The 17,057-nt window shown below is 39.7% G+C and overlaps 1 protein-coding gene and 1 non-coding gene across 10 annotated transcripts in view; both read left to right on the plus strand.

The window, feature by feature from the left end:
- The window catches only part of ANKRD28 (ankyrin repeat domain 28), a 179,095-nt gene that overhangs the window by 114,444 nt on the left and 47,594 nt on the right, over nucleotides 1-17,057 (plus strand). For all 9 annotated transcript variants that reach the window (XM_066244376.1, XM_066244375.1, XM_066244379.1 and 6 more), the window contains 2 exons: nucleotides 5,793-5,993; nucleotides 8,275-8,362. In XM_066244376.1, coding sequence (XP_066100473.1) covers nucleotides 5,793-5,993; nucleotides 8,275-8,362 — 289 coding nt within the window. The remainder of the gene's footprint in view (nucleotides 1-5,792; nucleotides 5,994-8,274; nucleotides 8,363-17,057) is intronic.
- On the plus strand, nucleotides 13,983-14,058 carry TRNAT-GGU (transfer RNA threonine (anticodon GGU)). The gene has a single exon. It is a non-coding gene; the product is annotated as a tRNA-Thr (tRNA).

The raw sequence follows: 17,057 nt of genomic DNA on the forward strand, positions 1-17,057 counted from the left end.
TAAATCAGATCTGGATCCTCAGTGTGCTGTAGCTGATGAACTATGAAACTTGGGTTTGAAGAGACTGGTTTCAGATATCATTTGCCTTTTTCTAGCTGTGTGACGTAGGGCAAATCTGACGATGATCATGAAAACTAAGATATGTTAATTAAAATACTTTAAGCTCTGAAGTTTCATGGTAATGTTAAGTTTCTGGCTAGCCCTCTTGTAAGGAAATTTTTTAAAATAAAGTCAGTTAAGAAAGAAACAAACATTACCATTCTTGGAATTAATAAGATAGTCATGCCTATCCAATTGTTGGTATGACTCTTGGGAACATGCCTATTAAAATTAGTAGAATTTTGCCAAATTAAATCATGAGAAAGAACAGTTTGTATATTTCCAGAGACTGTAAAACAGACCAAAAATTCTTAAAGATTTTCTTCATTTTAATTAGTGTTAGAGGAAGATTGCAAATCCCACACAGAGACTTGGCTGACTGCTGATTTTTAATTGTACACTTAGCCTGAATTTAAGGGGAAGCCGTAGATTAGAAAGTAAGGACCCTACTAAGTTTCTTAAGTCTGCTTTTTAGCCTAAAAATTACTGGGTGCATAGTATTATTAATCTTTTGTAGGATTATGGGAAACAAATGTGACCATTTCATAAAAATAAAACTTCTGTAAACCCTAAGGGTCATTTTTCTTTTAATATTTTAGATTTTATTTATTCATTTCAGAGAGAGATAAAGGGAGAGAAAAAGGGGGAAGAGCAGGAAGTATCAACTCCCATATGTGCCTTGACCAGACAAGCCCAGGGTTTCGAACTGGCAACCTCAGCATTCCAGGTCGATGTTTTATCCACTGCGCCACCACTAGTCAGGCTCATTTTTCTTTTAAAAAGAAAATCTCAAAATTAGCAAAACTGCTAGGAAACATAGTCATGGTTATCAATTTTACCAATGTTCTTTTAATTACTCCCATTCGTCCTGAAAGCAAAAGAGAGCTTATAGTTACTTCATTACTAAAAAGCATAACCACAGGAGGGTATGTAAAAGGAAGAATTTAAGGTAGCTTTTGTTTATGTTTTTGAGATATTATGAGAGAAGTGCCTCCTACAGAAGATGATTGGAGTAATAATTTTCTTAATCTTCCCAGGCCATACATAGCTAACACCATTGTGGATGCATAGTAGAGAAGTTACTTCATTACATAGAGTAGATGTCTCAGAGCTTAATTCCTTCACTGAACCGGGGTTGAGCAAAGACTGCTTCAAGTTAAATATCACAAGCTTCTCAACCCTCCTTCAGTGACATAGTTTCCACACACCTGGTCTTACTGGCTGGCTGCCTCAGCTTGTCTGCATCACTGATTGTGACTGTCATTCTTTAAATATAGCATGCAATTCAGCTAGCTCTCTTTTATTGTGGGGTAGTCTTCTGAATATATTGATTTCGGAGCCTGAGGGCTTTTCTCTGTACAGTTGTTTTGTTTGTTGGTTTAAGAACCACGTCACACCGCCAGAGCCTCTGGAGGGTATACATTTATTTTTTTAACCTAACTCCAGGAGCTGCATTTTAGTTCTTTCAAGATAACTGAGTTTAAGTTATTCATATTATCATGTGAGATATTAGCAGTATGTTCAAACAGTGTGTTTATTTGCACTTGTTAACCCTCCTTTTCCCCATACCTAACTTCAAATCATTGGTAACATTTCTTAAAAAGTAGAGCCAAGGACAGCTGCTACTGTAGAGACTGTTCTCGATCGACCCTAAACTATGAATAAATACTCTTTGGGCCTGACCTGTGGTGGCGTAGTGGGTAAAGCGTCAACCTGGAACGCTGAGGTCACCGGTTCAAAACCCTGCACTTGTCTAGTCAAGGTACATTTGGGAGTCAATGCTTTCTGCTCCTCCCCCCCCCCCCCCCGCCCGTCTCTCTCTCATTCTCTCACTCTCTGTCCTCTCTAAAATGAATAAATAAAATAAAGTTTAAAAATAAATAAATAAATACTCTTTGGATATAATTATTTAACCTGTTGTCACCCCGTATTTAATAATCTTATTTAAATCGATGTCATAGGATAATACATGCTGATAATATGATCTAGAATTTTACTGGCATATGACATAAGGCTTACTGATTTGTAATTTCCAGAAACTTACCTGTTTTATCTCCAATCTTTAGAGATTTCTCTGCATTTTCAAAGATCCTTGCTATTATGATCTGACATGCTATTCTGAGTAGTAAATTGTGACTATAGACTATATTAGAGTGGGCTGCTATGACAAATACCATAGCCTGGCTTCAACTGTAGACACTTATTTTCTCAGTCAGGAGACTGGAAGTCCCAGATCAAGGTCCAGCAGGATCAGTTTCTGGTGAGGGCTCTCTTCCTGGCTTGCATACTGCCACCTTTTCTCATTGTGTCTTCATCTGGGTGGGGGAGTTTGGGGCAGGGGGATCTCTTTTTCTTCCTCTCTCTCTTTCACTCTCACTCTCACTCTCATGGAGCCAAAAGTCTTACCAGGTTAGGGTCCCTCCCTTATAATCTCATTTGATTTTAATTACCTCCTGTAGACCCTGTCTCCAAGTACAGTCACATTATGGGAGATAGGGTTTCCACATATGAATTGTGGGGTGACACATTGTCATTACTGTGTTTGCAGCCTCCCTTAGGTGCCGTCTTACTACCCTCACCTGCCATAAATTGGATTGATTGTTTTCAGTGAAACAAAAGAATACTTTTGGTGTTTCTATTCTTGATAATGGAATGTAACATTCCTCACACTTTTCAGAAACTTAAATATATACATTATGGATTCTAGAGTGGGAATGAATAAGATAAGCCTAACTTCTACAGTATGCTGTTTTTACCCAATTTATCCAATCATAAATTCTTCATTTGTTTTTTAATTATTTTCTCATACATCTTTAACATTTCCCATTAGAGTGTTAGTTTTCTCCCCCAAGTTATAATATACCTTTCTTAAGGATGCAGATTGGGAATCCTAATACTGTTTGTATCTATTTCTCCATAATTTTGAGAATATAAAGCATATGTTGTATTCTTCTATGTATCCTTTTCCCCTATTCCTTTTTTAAATTAAAGTGTAGTTTACAGAAAAATGCACAAATTTTAAGTATGTAGTCTTGAATTTTGGCAAATGTATGGACCCATATAACCTTGTTCTCAGTCAAGATAGAAAAGATTTCCCTCATTCCTCATTCCAGCAAGCTCCCTCGTGTCCCTTTCCAGGCGTTCATCCCATCCCAGAGACAACCCACATTCTGACTTTTCTCACCAGACAGCCACTATGCCTGTTCAAGAACCTTATAAAACTTAAAATCATGTAGTATGTGCTCTTGTGTCTTGACTTTTGTTCATAATAACATTTTTGAGATTCATTCATATTATTGTGTATATTAATGGTTCATTCCTCTTGTTACTGAGTATTATTTCATTGAATGTACTACAGTTTGTTTATTCATTTTCTTATTGATGGAATTTATATTTCTGGTTTTTGGTGCTTATGAATAAAGCTACTCTAAATACTCTTAGGTAGGTCTTCTGATATTTCTCTTAGGTAAATAACTAGAGTGGAAATATGGGATCATAGGGTAGGTCTCCATATATTTTTGATTAGCTGGCTGACTTTCCTAGTATGTTGATTGATTACTATTGATTGTCTGTCTAATCTTTTGCCAGCTCTTTTAAATACTTAAATGCTGTTTCCCATATTTCAGTGATTTTTAACCTTTGTTTCTCACGCACTCATAAACTAATTACTAAAGAAAAAGGGGCCCTGACCTCTTCTTCCTTAGTAACTGATTTATTTGTGCCATGAGATGAAAATTGTTGTATTTAGTTAGGGGCACTGAACTTAGTAATTAGTGTGTGTTTGTGCCATGAAAAATAAGGTTGAAAATCACTGCCATATTTCAAACAGTTCTGATTACTTTTTATTTCAAAGGCTTAAAAAGCTACATGTGAATCAGAGATAACAGTATTTTGTTTAGTCTTCCTTGCCACTTTTTATATTTACAGTTATTTTACACTTTTGAACACTTTTCACGTACAGTAGGTTTTTTTGCTATGTGGTAGACTTAAGCCGTGTGTGGACTGGTGGTGTATCCCCTTGTTAGAACTGTGAAAACTGAGTGCCAGTTTTACATGATGATTCTGTTCTGGGCCTTTTCATTTCATATCCAGTTTGTCATTCATCTACCAAAAGTAGGATTATCACTGTAAGGAGAAAATTATTTTTTTTAGTTCTGATTATATTGCTTAATGGGGTGACATACTGGATTCCTTTAGGATGTTACCATAAGATGTATTGTGATGTTTTCCGTGTGCTTCTGGGAGACCAAATTCCTTTGAACAGTAAACTCTTAAATTGCCTTGACGACTCAACTTTCCTATCAGGTAGCATCACCCAAAGACTTCGTATCTCTCTCTCTCTAATGAACTAGATCCTAATGATCTTTATTTTGTAAAATATAGCATGTATAGTCCTTTGCACCATGGTATGTGTTAACTTTTTCTTCTTCTTCTTAGTAAGAGGAGGGGAGATAAATTCCCACATGCACCCAACCGGGATCCCCCCAGTAATCCCCATCTTGGGCCAGTGCTCTGCCCATCTAGAGCCGTGCTCACAATGGAGCTATTTTTAGTACATGAGGCGAAGGCTCCACAGAGCCATCTTCGGCACTCGGGCTGATGCACTCAAACCAATTGAGCCATGTCGGGAAGGGGAAGAGAGAGAGAAAGAGAGAAAGGGGAGAAGTAGATGGTCACTTCTCCCATGTGACAGGGACATCCACATGCCAGGTCGACACTCTACCACTGAGTCAACTGGCCAGGCCTAAATTTTTATATATTTAATGGTAAAGCAATAAATCTCCTTAAAACTGTTGAAAGTATAAATTAATTTTATCTCACCATTTAGAAAAATAAGACATGATTGTTTTTGAAGAATATTTGTTAATACTTCTTTTTTTTGCATTTTGATAGAGATTTTTATGCCTTTCATTGGAGGACAGAAAAGGGGAATGTTTTATCTTGATGCATCTTATGTGGCTCTGACTACTGCCTTTAGTTTAGAATATTTTGTATTTGGGGGTTAATTTTATTTCATATACATATAGACAGTGTGTCTGTAAAGTCATGGTGCACTTTTGACTGGTCACAGGAAAGCAACAAAAGACGATAGAAATGTGAAATCTGCACCAAATAAAAGGAAAACTCTCCCAGTTTCTGTAGGATGATGTGGCAGCATGTGCGCATGCGCAGATGATGACGTAACACCATGTATGTATACAGCGGAGCAGCCCACGGCCATGCAGTCGAGATGTGGACGGTACAGAGGAAAGTTCAGTGTGTTCTGTGGCTCACTAAATTTGAATCTGACCAAAGTGCAACGTGAATATCGGCGCATTTATAACAAAGCACCACCACATAGGAATAACATTACTCGGTGGGATAAGCAGTTGAAGGAAACAAGCAGTTTGGTGGAGAAACTGTTCTGGTAGGCCATCAGTCAGTGACGAGTCTGTAGAGGCTATACAGGATAGCTACTAAGGAGCCCTAAAAAATCTGTGTGTGAGCCCACATCGGACTGCACTGAATAGGTATGAAACTGGGAGAGTTTTCCTTTTATTTGGCGCAGATTTCACATTTCTGTCATCTTTTGTTGCTTTCCTGTGACCGGTCAAAAGTGCACCATGACTTTACGGACACACTGTATATATATGTAATTTTTAAAACTGTTAACTCAATTTGTTTTTTATAACTCTTATCTTCATGTGTTTTAGGAAGCAGTTCAGGTACTCTTGAAGCATTCTGCAGATGTTAATGCCCGAGACAAAAATTGGCAAACCCCATTACACATAGCTGCTGCTAATAAAGCCGTCAAGTGTGCTGAAGCTCTGGTACCTCTTCTGAGTAATGTAAACGTGTCTGATCGAGCAGGGAGAACTGCATTACATCATGCAGCTTTCAGTGGACATGGTGAGGTAGGTGCCATTCAGTTAGACCAGCCCTTTTCAACCTTTTGCATCTCAAGGCACATGTAAACAAATTACTAAAGTTCTGTGGCACACCAAAATATTATTTTTTGCTGCTCTAACAAAAAAAATAGATATAATTTTGAATCATTCACACAGAACAGCTCTTGTTGGGTTAGCTGCTATTGTTTTTTATTTGACAATCTAACAGAAAGAGGTCAGTGCCCCTGACTATATAGTTAGGTATTGCCTGTTTTAAAAATTCTTGTGGCAGCCCTGGCTGGTTGGCTCAGCGGTAGAGCGTCGGCCTGGCGTGCGGGGAACCCGGGTTCGATTCCTGGCCAGGGCACACAGGAGAAGCACCCATTTGCTTCTCCACCCCTCCCCCTTCCTCTCTGTCTCTCTCTTCCCCTCCCGCAGCCAAGGCTCCATTGGAGCAAAGATGGCCCGGGCGCTGGGGATGGCTCTGTGGCCTCTGCCTCAGGCGCTAGAGTGGCTCTGGTCGCGGCAAAGCAATGCCCCGGAGGGGCAGAGCGTCGCCCCTGGTGGGCGTGCCGGGTGGATCCCGGTCGGGTGCATGCGGGAGTCTGTCTGACTGTCTCTCCCCGTTTCCAGCTTCAGAAAAATACAAAAAAAAAAAAAAAAAAATTCTTGTGGCACATCCTAACTGAACTAGATGATGATTCTGTCTTCCTACGTCATCTTACTCCCTCACTCCAATTATTAATGACATCGCCCTTTTTAGTCATTCATTAGTTTATGATAAAAACAGGCAAAAAATATTTTTCTTGCTAATTATGTCTAATTTTATTATACAAGCTCTTAAACTTTTTTCATAATTCATGATAAAACTTCCACAGATTTAGAAATTTTTCAGATACAGCCCATGCACTTACTTGATTTTCATGCTCAGCCTGGGAGACAAAGGAGAGCCCTGCCAAGTGCAACCCAGCGTGAGACTGTTCTGCCAGGGGAGAGACCAGCTAGGAAGGCACAGGAGTGTACTGTGCTCCCAGAAACATAGTAGCAAAGGAAGCTGGAGTTTAGAAGACATTCTCTTACTTACTGTTTATTTTATTATCAACATTTAGTCAAGAGTCTTTGGTGACAATCAAAAGAAAACAACTTAAGAAAATAAGTATCTTATGCAACATCTGATATTAGATGTTGTCCTAGAAGACTTAGGAAAGAATGAAACACAATTAGAACTTTTGAGGCCAGTTTGTAGCATCTTTCATTTTTATTGTAGAAACAGAAACTGGAAGTAAAGTGATGTTCCCGTAAGTCTGTGGCACTAAAGAGCCAATAGCTGCAGTGTTAGTCACTATTTTTTCTCTGCCTTTGCAACAAAGAATTCTTACCCTCACTGCAATTAAAATCACAAGATGCATTCCTTTTAGAAATCTGGAATGCCCTTTCCATTGGGGAAACTATTGAAAATATGACTAGACTTAATAAAAATGTTATTCTTGGTACATTATGAGGTAAGTAGACTGTGCAGTGATTTTCAGGACTAATCACATTATGAAATCACATTTTAGTTTGAATTAAATTTAAGACTTTCTGGAATGAGTATGTACTTTGCATTTTGATAACACTTTGGGCTATAAAATAAAAGGAATAAGACCTGTTTTTAAATATTCAATTTTTCGACTTTCTAGATTTGTACGTAGTTGTTCATAAAATACCAGGACACAAAGTGGCATCTCTAAGAAATACTGATGCCTAACTTGAATATCACCACAGTGAACCCTTTTTCATATTTTATACTGTTATTTATTAAATTATGTGAATGAGTCTTTGGCATTTAGTATAGCTCCTTTATGCAAATGCAGAAAGCACCAAAGAGATTGTGATGAGTATTCATCACAAGAGATAATCATGAAATTGTACTGCATTTTTTTTAATTCTTTTTTTCTTAAGTGAGAAGTAGGGAGGCAGAGAGACAGACTCCTATATGTGCCCTGACCGAGATCCACCCAGCAAACTCCTACAGGGCAATGCTCTGCCCATCTGGGGCCATTGCACCATTGCTTGGCAGTGGAGATATTTTAGCACCTGAGGTGAGGCCCTGAAGCCATCCTCAGTGCCTGGGTCCAACTTGTTCCAACTGAGCCATGGCTGTGGGAGGGGGAGAGGGGAAAGGAAAGAAAAGCAGACGATCTCTTCTTCTGTGTGCCCTGACCGGGAATTGAACCCAGAACATCCACACACCAGGCTGATGCTCTACTGCTGAACCAACTGGCCAGAGACTACTGTATTTTGATTACTATGTTTATTGTAATTCCAGATGGTCAAGCTACTCCTGTCTAGAGGTGCCAATATCAATGCTTTTGACAAGAAAGATAGACGTGCTATCCATTGGGCAGCTTATATGGGTATGTACTTAAAAAAAAAATTTTTTTTTACATTATGTATTCAAGAAGAGTTGTGCATTTTAATTCACATTTATTTGTTTTAGGATAGTGAGAAATTACACCACCATATCTGAGTTTGCTGCCTCAGTGAAACCAACCCAGTAATGAGAGATTTGTCAGAATGTCAGAACAGGATGGCATGGGTACACCTGACAAGGCCTCTACAGGGCAGTGTTGTGCCCATCCAGGGTATTGTTCTGTTGCCCGGCAACGGAGCTATTTTTAGTGCATGAGGCAGAAGGAGGCTACTGAGCCATTCTCAGCACCTGAGGCCAACTTGCTCGAACCAGTTGAGTCATGGCTAGAGGACAGGGAGTGAGGAGGGAGAGGGAAAGAAGGGGGAGGGTTAGAGAAGGGGATGGTTGTTTCTCCTGGGTTCCCTGACCTGGGGTTGAACATCCACACGCCAACCGATGCTCTACTACTGAGCCAGCTGGCCAGGACCCCCTCAGGATATTTAAAATGCTCAAGAAGAACACAGTAGCCTGACCAGGTGGTGGCGCAGTGGATAGAGCATCGGACTGGGATGCGGAAGGACCCAGGTTCGAGACCCCGAGGTCGCCAGCTTGAGCGCGGGCTCATCTGGCTTGAGCAAAGAGCTCACCAGCTTGGACCCAAGGTCGCTGGCTCCAGCAGGGGGTTACTCGGTCTGCTGAAGGCCCTCGGTCAAGGCACATGTGAGAAAGCAATCAATGAACAACTAAGAAGTCGCAATGCTCAACGAGAAACTGATGATTGATGCTTCTCATCTCTCTCCGTTCCTGTCTGTCTGTCCCTGTCTATCTCTGCCTCTGTAAAAAAAAATAATAATAATAATAATAAAATAAAATAAAAAAAAACTTTAAAAAAAAAAAAAAAAAGAAGAACACAGTAGAAATGCTGTCTTGTAGGTGAAGGTAGATTTCTAAGCATGGGAGAAGTACAACCTGCCACAAACCTTGCAAGTCTTGCAAGACTAGGGTTGTACCTCTGGGAGGAAGCCATGGATACAGGCATTGTTTTTCTGAAAGAACTCCTCCCTTTGCAGCCTTGGAGTTCAGGGCTTTTCTCTTTCTGCCAAATGGTATCTGTCATTCTGCTTCTGCTATTCTATGTAGTTCCTGGTTTAGGAACTAGAACATCATAAAATGGACTGACATATCCACTCATATACCTGATTACAAAGACATTTGCTAGATACCTTTCATACAGGCATAGCTTATCCTCATTACTCCCTGCTTTAAGTTTTGTCTTTTCCTTTATCTCATTTAAAAGATTAGCACCCTTTCCCTCTAAGGAGCATGACCATGCCTTTCCCCTCCCTTCTTCCCCCCAGACGTGCCTTTCTCTCTCCTAAGGCTCCAAAGGCCCTTCTTTTATTTCAGTAACTTGTTTCCTGAGCCTGTGCAGCCCAGCTGGCTCACTTCTACCCCTGTGACTTCCTAAACTTTTTCTTATCATTTGAAGAGAGGGGTAATAAAAGTAAAAGATTAAGGAAGATTCAATGAAGCATTATTAATTTTAAAAACTATAAAATTTTAAAATAGGAAAATAGAAGAAAACAACTTAAAGCAGTTATAACCAGTAATAACCCCAAGGTCTAGGAAAATTCTTTACCTATAGAAACATAAACAAAAGCAATAAATCCATCTTGAATTGCAAGTCTGACTGTTAGTGTGGATGTAAAGAAAGATAAAAAATGAAGGCTAAAATCATTGTCAGCTGGTCCCTATTTTGAAAGCTAAAACTTGAAAATCTAGGTCTCTTAGTGTTTTTCTCATACCAAAGATTTGTGCCTCTAGTTATGTAATGGGCAGTTTTCTTCTGTTAATTGAAAGTATACATCCAGAAGCAAGTGTCCCTATGGCATCCTAACAGCCCTTCCTCACAGCCTGTAGATTTTTTATATTTTAAGTCTTAGGAACTTTTCTGAATATTCTGATATAGCTTATTCTTTAATAGAGATTAGAAACAGTCCGACTTAAAATTATATACCTCATGCCTGACCAGGTGGTAGCGCAGGGGATAGAGTGTCGGACCGCGACACGGAGGACCCAGGTTCGAAATCCTGAGGTCGCTGGCTTGAGCAGAGGCTCACCAGCTTAAGCGAGGGGTTGCCAGCTTGAGCCCAAAGGTCATTGATTAGAGCAAGGGGTCACTGTCTCTGCTGGAGTCCCCTAGGCACATATGAGAAAGTAATCACTGAACAACTAAGGAGCTGCAGTGAAGAATTGATGCCTCTCATCTCTCTCTCTTCCTGTTTGTCCCTATCTGTCCCTCTCTCGGACTCTCTCTCTGTCTCAAAAAAACAAACAAACAAACAAACAAAACACCTATATACCTCATATTAAAGGGTTTAGACATTAAGCAGACTGCACTGCATTGGGCCTTTTACCTCCAAAGAATTAGACGTGACTAACAGCTGTTTTCATGAAATTGAAGGCCAGGGCATTTTAGGGTTACTCTGAAATGCAGCTCCTGGAATAGCTGGCTGTGGGTATCTCACAGGCCTTCAAATGGCTTTGTTTTCTTTGATTCACTAAGTGTCACTTTTAAGGCCAATTTTGGATTGAAAAATAAATTCTCATGATTTTTTTACCTCACTGTTCACTTAATTTTTGAGCATAAACATTTAGAAATCATAATTCTCTTTTCCCTGTCTCTTCAAATGTGGAAAGAGAGGAGTATGGACGCATAGCTTCTAGAACTGCTCAGTTGTCCTAGGCATTCTGGACTAGAGAGCTAAATATTGGAGAGTAGGGCTAGCTCTTGCCTGGTCTAGTAGACAAGCCTTACGGCCAGGTCCTTGTCACCACTAGGTTATATTCAGAGAACCTGTCAGTATCAGGTAAGAGACATTAGAATTACATGTAGTCACCTTGTAATTTATTTCTCACAGGCTTCCTTATTTGCCCTGCCTCCTTACCTCCTGGTTGATGCTCCCCTCACTTTTCTGTTCGGCTCTACCCTTACCCTTATGCTGTTACTGAATTCTCTGTCCGTGTTCCCCAGTCCCACCTCTGTACCCAGAATGAATTGATCATTTCCCACTCCCTACCCCATTTTTACTTTTATCATGAACTTTTGTTTAAAACCCCTTTTACACATTCTTCTTTTCTATTGCTTTCAGTACTTTTAGCAGTTCTATCTAAGGTCACTTTACCATGATGACTTTGACATAGAAGATGCTGAATAAGTCTTTATTACCTTGATTAGCAGCTCATTACATTATTTCTTCTTGAAGCAATGCATAATTTTTATACATAAATACCTTTTAATGACAGATATGAAACTACAGAAATAGATTTTAAAAGTGAAAGCTCTCCTAATCACTTCTTTTTTAAAAAAGATTTCTTCCACATCTTTTTATTCATTTAAGTTTATTCCTTTTTATTGAATTTATTAAGGTAACACTGGTTAACAAAATTAAATAGGTTTCAGGTGCACAGTTGCACAACACATCTCTGTACACTGGGTTGTGTGTTCACCACCTGAGTCCAGTCTCCTTCCATCACGTTGATCTTCCTGTACCTGCCCTACCCCCACTCCCTCCTCCCAGCAGTCTCCACACTGCTGTTTGTAGCCATGAGTTTCTTTCTCTCTTTCTTTTTATTTTTTTATTTTTGCTCAATCCCTCCACCCCGCTAGAAGCAATGCATAATTTGAATAGATTTGAAATAACATTTTTCTCCTTCCTTTCCTTTTCATAAACACAGAAATTCTTTTTTTTTTTAATTTTTTTTAAATTTTATTTATTCACTTTAGAGAGGAGAGAGAAAGGGAGAGAGAGAGACAGAGAGGGAGAGAGAGGAGAGAGAGACAGAGAGAGAAGGTGGGGAGGAGCTGGAAGCATCAACTCCCATATGTGCCTTGAACAGGCAAGCCCAGGGTTTCGAACCGGCAACCTCAGCATTTCCAGGTTGATGCTTTATCCACTGCGCCACCACAGGTCAGGCAACACAGAAATTCTTAACATAGCTCATTTTGCTTTTCTTAAATATTGATAAGAAAAAAAAAAAGTAGGAAATTTTCAAAAATCCTGAAGTATAGTGATTACAGATATCAAATTCACATTGCAGAGATAGTTATTTTTAAAAAAGATGTTATTGACTATAGAATTGTGATTACCATGTGTGTCTAATAGGTACCATCTTCTAAAAATATAAATGAATTAAATGAAGTCTAGTCTCATTGGCAGTATCGTTCTATAAATTGACAAGAAAGGCACACTGAAGACACAGGGTTTACCTAGCTAGAACAGTTTCATTGACTTTACTCTGGAACTTTCTTTCCTTTTTTTCTTTCAATAACTCATCTCCAGACTGGCTATCGAAAGGCCTCCTGTTATATTTTCAGTGGTCCATGGAAGAAATTCAAGTACATTTCTGAAACGTGCTTAAATAAATACTTGTCAATTTTAAGATTATAAGTTTGCCTGTGCATAGCTCCCATAGCAACCTTATAAAATAAAGCTTTATGGGTGTTAGGAAAAGTTCTTACTTCCAGGAATATACTAGTTTGTATTCTCAGTTAATATGATCTGTATCATTTACGTAGACTGAAGTGTTGATTTTGAACAATGTTTTCAGTATGTTATATCATGAGCCTTCTAGTCTTAAACATCAAAAGAAGTTAGGTATTGTTTGGCATACCAAACAATAATACACATTTGCCCAGTTTAAAACTGTGTTTTTGAGCCTCCTGGGTGTTATATGAGTCCTGACTTTCCCCGCATTACAATAAACTGATGTAGCTGTCTTTTTTGAGAGTCATGGATTAGAAAGTAATGTGTAGTGAGAGATATTTTCTATCAGTTAATCCTCTTATATGTTAGTCACATTTAATTTGGCAGCTAATGACTTTTTTCTAAAAATATCATAAATATTTATTTTTATATTGCTATGGGGGAAAATAGGTGAAAGGACTTAGTTTAATTGATAATTTGTGTATCTGCAATTAAATCTACTTGATACTCTGTGCATCTTGTACACTGTGTTGCATGGACAGTGACTTCTTGGAGACCACATGGCAAGCACCAACGGATCTAGGACAGACAGCCTCACAGTCCCCTATACATGAGGGGAGATACCCCTACCCTCAGTCCTTACTGGTGTTTATTGATACACACAAATGGAAGTAGGGACGAGCATGAGGAAGTCAGGAAGCAGAGAAGAGAATAAGAAAGTCAGGAAGGGGAACTTCTTTAGAGTAGATTAAAGGACAAGCAAAATACCTCAAATGCCCCCACCTACTGATTAATCAGAATTGCTGATTCTATCCCTATTGTGCTGCGTTCAGCACAATACTGAGTTCAGTACTTTTGTCAGTAAAGTCACTGTGGCCTTTACCTCGGCACTGAACTCTGTCCCTGTTTCATTTTTCTATTCAAGGCCTCTATAACCCTGGCCTAATTTTGTTAAGAGAAAGGACCTGTATTTGAAATTATTTTTATAGTTATTAATTTAATATACTTCCTTGTGAAGGGACATAAAAAATTAGATCATGAGCAATCTTATTTTATACAACAAATAATTACTGAGTGCCTATTTTGTATATAATACTGTTCTAGGCCCTATGGAATGTAGCAAGAGTATAACATATGGCCCTGGCCGGTTGGCTCAGTGGTAGAGCGTCGGCCTGGTGTGCGGAAGTCCCGGGTTCGATTCCCGGCCAGGGCACACAGGAGAAGCGCCCGTCTGCTTCTCCACCCCTCCCCCTCTCCTTCCTCTCTGTCTCTCTCTTCCCCTCCCGCAGCCAAGGCTCCATTGGAGCAAAAGATGGCCCGGGTGCTGGGGATGGCTCCTTGGCCTCTGCCCCAGGCGCTAGAATGGCTCTGGTCTCGACGAAGCGATGCCCCGATGGGCAGAGCATCGCCCCCTGGTGGGCGTACCGGGTGGATCCCGGTCGGGCGCATGCGGGAGTCTGTCTGACTGCCTCCCCGTTTCCAGCTTCAGAAAAATACAGAAAAAAAAAAAGAATATACAGCCTGACCAGGCAGTGGCACAGTGGATAGAGCGTTGGACTAGGATGCGGAGGACCCAGGTTTGAGACCCCGAGGTCACCAGCTTGAGCACGGGCTCATCTGGTTTGAGCAAAGCTCACCAGCTTGAACCCAAGGTCGCTGGCTCAAGCAAGGGGATCACTTGGTCTGTTGTAGCCCCACAGTCAAGGCACATATGAGAAAGCAATCAATGAACAACTAAGGTGTTTTAACCAAAACCTGATGATTGATGCTTCTCATCTCTCTCCGTTCCTGTCTGTCTGTCCCTATCTATCCCTCTCTCTGACTCTCTCTCTCTGACCCTGTTTAAAAAAAAAAAAAGAATATACAGTATTTGCCTTGGAAGATATGTATTTGGGAAGCTAATATACTTAAAAGTGATCAAAGAATTAGTTAAATAATGATTCAAGTTTAAGAAACATCACAAGATATTATATGCTTATTATTAGTCTTTACAGATAGATACATGGTGCTTTTGGCTTAGAAGGCTTCTAGGGAAGAGAGATGATGGGATTGGTCAGGGAAGATGGGAACTGACATGGATCTTCTAGGATTAGAAGTAGAATGAAAAGATACATCCCAGCAGGACACTGCACACAGTGAAGGAATCCCCTGGACAAAGGCACAGAGGTGGGAAGGATAATGGAAGGAGAAGAAGGCACTGTATAATGTGATAAAATTCAAGAGGATATAAAGAATAGTGGTTCTCCCATCTTCCAGATACATGTTCCCCTTTCTGGCTCCATGTGTGATTGGGTGGGGCTATGACTAGTTCTGACAAATGAATTGAAAGCAACATCCCCTTTAGACTGCAATCTGGCCTGACCTGTGGTGGCGCAGTGGGTAAAAGCGTCGACCTGAAATGCTGAGGTCACTGGCCTGAAACCCCAGGCTTCCCTGGTCAAGGCACATGTGGGAGCTGATGCTTCCTGCTCCTCCCTCCCTTCTCTATCTGTCCCTGTCTCCTCTCTCTAAAAAATGAATAAATTAAAAAATTTAAAAAAAAAAAAAAAAAAAGGTAAAAAAAAAAAAAGTAGACTGCAATCTGTTGCCCCTTCTGGCACAGTGACCAACCACATTCAAGATGGTGTCAGCTGAATAAACCCAGGTCCTTGAGTGACTGAGTATAGCCCTCTTGCCAAGCTATTCCAGTGTTAATGAGGAATAAAATGCTAATTACTTAAGGCACTGAGATTTGGGAGTTGATCATTAACCACAATACATGTACTCTGGCCTATTGTGATTGATACAAGAGTGAATAATAAACCCAACTTGGTTAAGGACATCTGGTGGAAATACTAAAAAAAAAAAGAGAGAGATTTTTAGTTGCTTGTTTTAAAGACCTAACATTCTTTATTTCTTTTTTTAGTGAGGAGAGGAGGGAGACAGACAAATAGGAAGGGAGAGAGATGGGAAACATCCATTCTTTGTTTCAGCACCTTAGTTGTTCATTGATTACTTTCTCATATGTGCCTTGACTAGGGGCTCCAGCCGAGACAATGACCCCTTGCTCTAACTCAGTGGTTCTCAAAGTGTGCGCCAGGGCACACTGGTGCACCCTAGAAGATTTCCTGGTGTGTCCTATGGTATTCCAGAGAAATATGTGCCTGTTGGGGACCAAAAAACCAACAGCGTTTTTGGAGTTTAAATTTTTAGGGGACAGAGGTGTGGGGAATTGGCTGTAAGCTGACAGTCTACCCAACCCCCCACCTCACTTGCCTGATTAGGTTGCAAAAGGCTGTTAAGCTGTGGTGCTGGATTGTTTACATTACCCCATGTTCCCTGGAAAGACTAGGGGCAAGTTTCTTCTATCCTTTGGTGTAAGTTAAGATGAATGTATGATGGGGGTTTTCTGCACTAACACAAGTAAGAGTAAAAAGAGAAGAATTCTTCAATATATTGGTGAGGAAATGAGAGTTTGCCTTTCAAATATATGCCCAAACATTGAAGAAATCGCTAGGACACATCAGGCTCATGTTTCTCATAAACACAAGAATGAAAAATTTAACACATTCACGCCGGGACCTGCCATATTTACGAAATCTTACTAAGAATGTGTGTGTGTGTGTGTGTGTGTGTGTGTGTGTGTGTATATATATATATATATAAAGATAACTTTTTTGTCGTTTTTTTATTTTTTTAACTCCTCTTTCTTACAAATTCTAAAAAGCATAACTCAAAAAATGTAACATAAAAATATTTTTTAATGTCAGAATAAATTTAATTTTGTCGTATTGTTAAATTACCATAAAAGCATGCTTGAACTTCATATTTTTTTCTTTAATATTTGACTTAATTATTATAACATATTTCTCAGAAATTTGTATATAGTGCGCCTACAATTATTTGTAGGATTTTAAATGCGCCCCGACTTCAAAAAGTTTGAGAACCACTGCTCTAACCAATGACCTTTGGGCTCAAGCCAGAGACTATGGGGTAATGTCTATAATCTCACACTCAAGCCATCAACCCTGCGCTCAAGCAGGTTGAGCCTGCACTCAAGCTCGGGATTTCAAACCTGGGTCCTCTGCATCCCAGGCCTACACACTACCCATTGCCTGGTCAGACAAGAACTAACATTCTTAAGAAACAACCCCAAGTCACTCTTAGATTTCTGGGTAGAAAATTCCACTAAGACAAAGAAACATTAACAAATGTTTTATATTGTACATAAAA

Source organism: Saccopteryx bilineata, chromosome 10 (genome assembly GCF_036850765.1).
Source record: "Saccopteryx bilineata isolate mSacBil1 chromosome 10, mSacBil1_pri_phased_curated, whole genome shotgun sequence".
NCBI classification, from domain to species: domain Eukaryota; kingdom Metazoa; phylum Chordata; class Mammalia; order Chiroptera; family Emballonuridae; genus Saccopteryx; species Saccopteryx bilineata.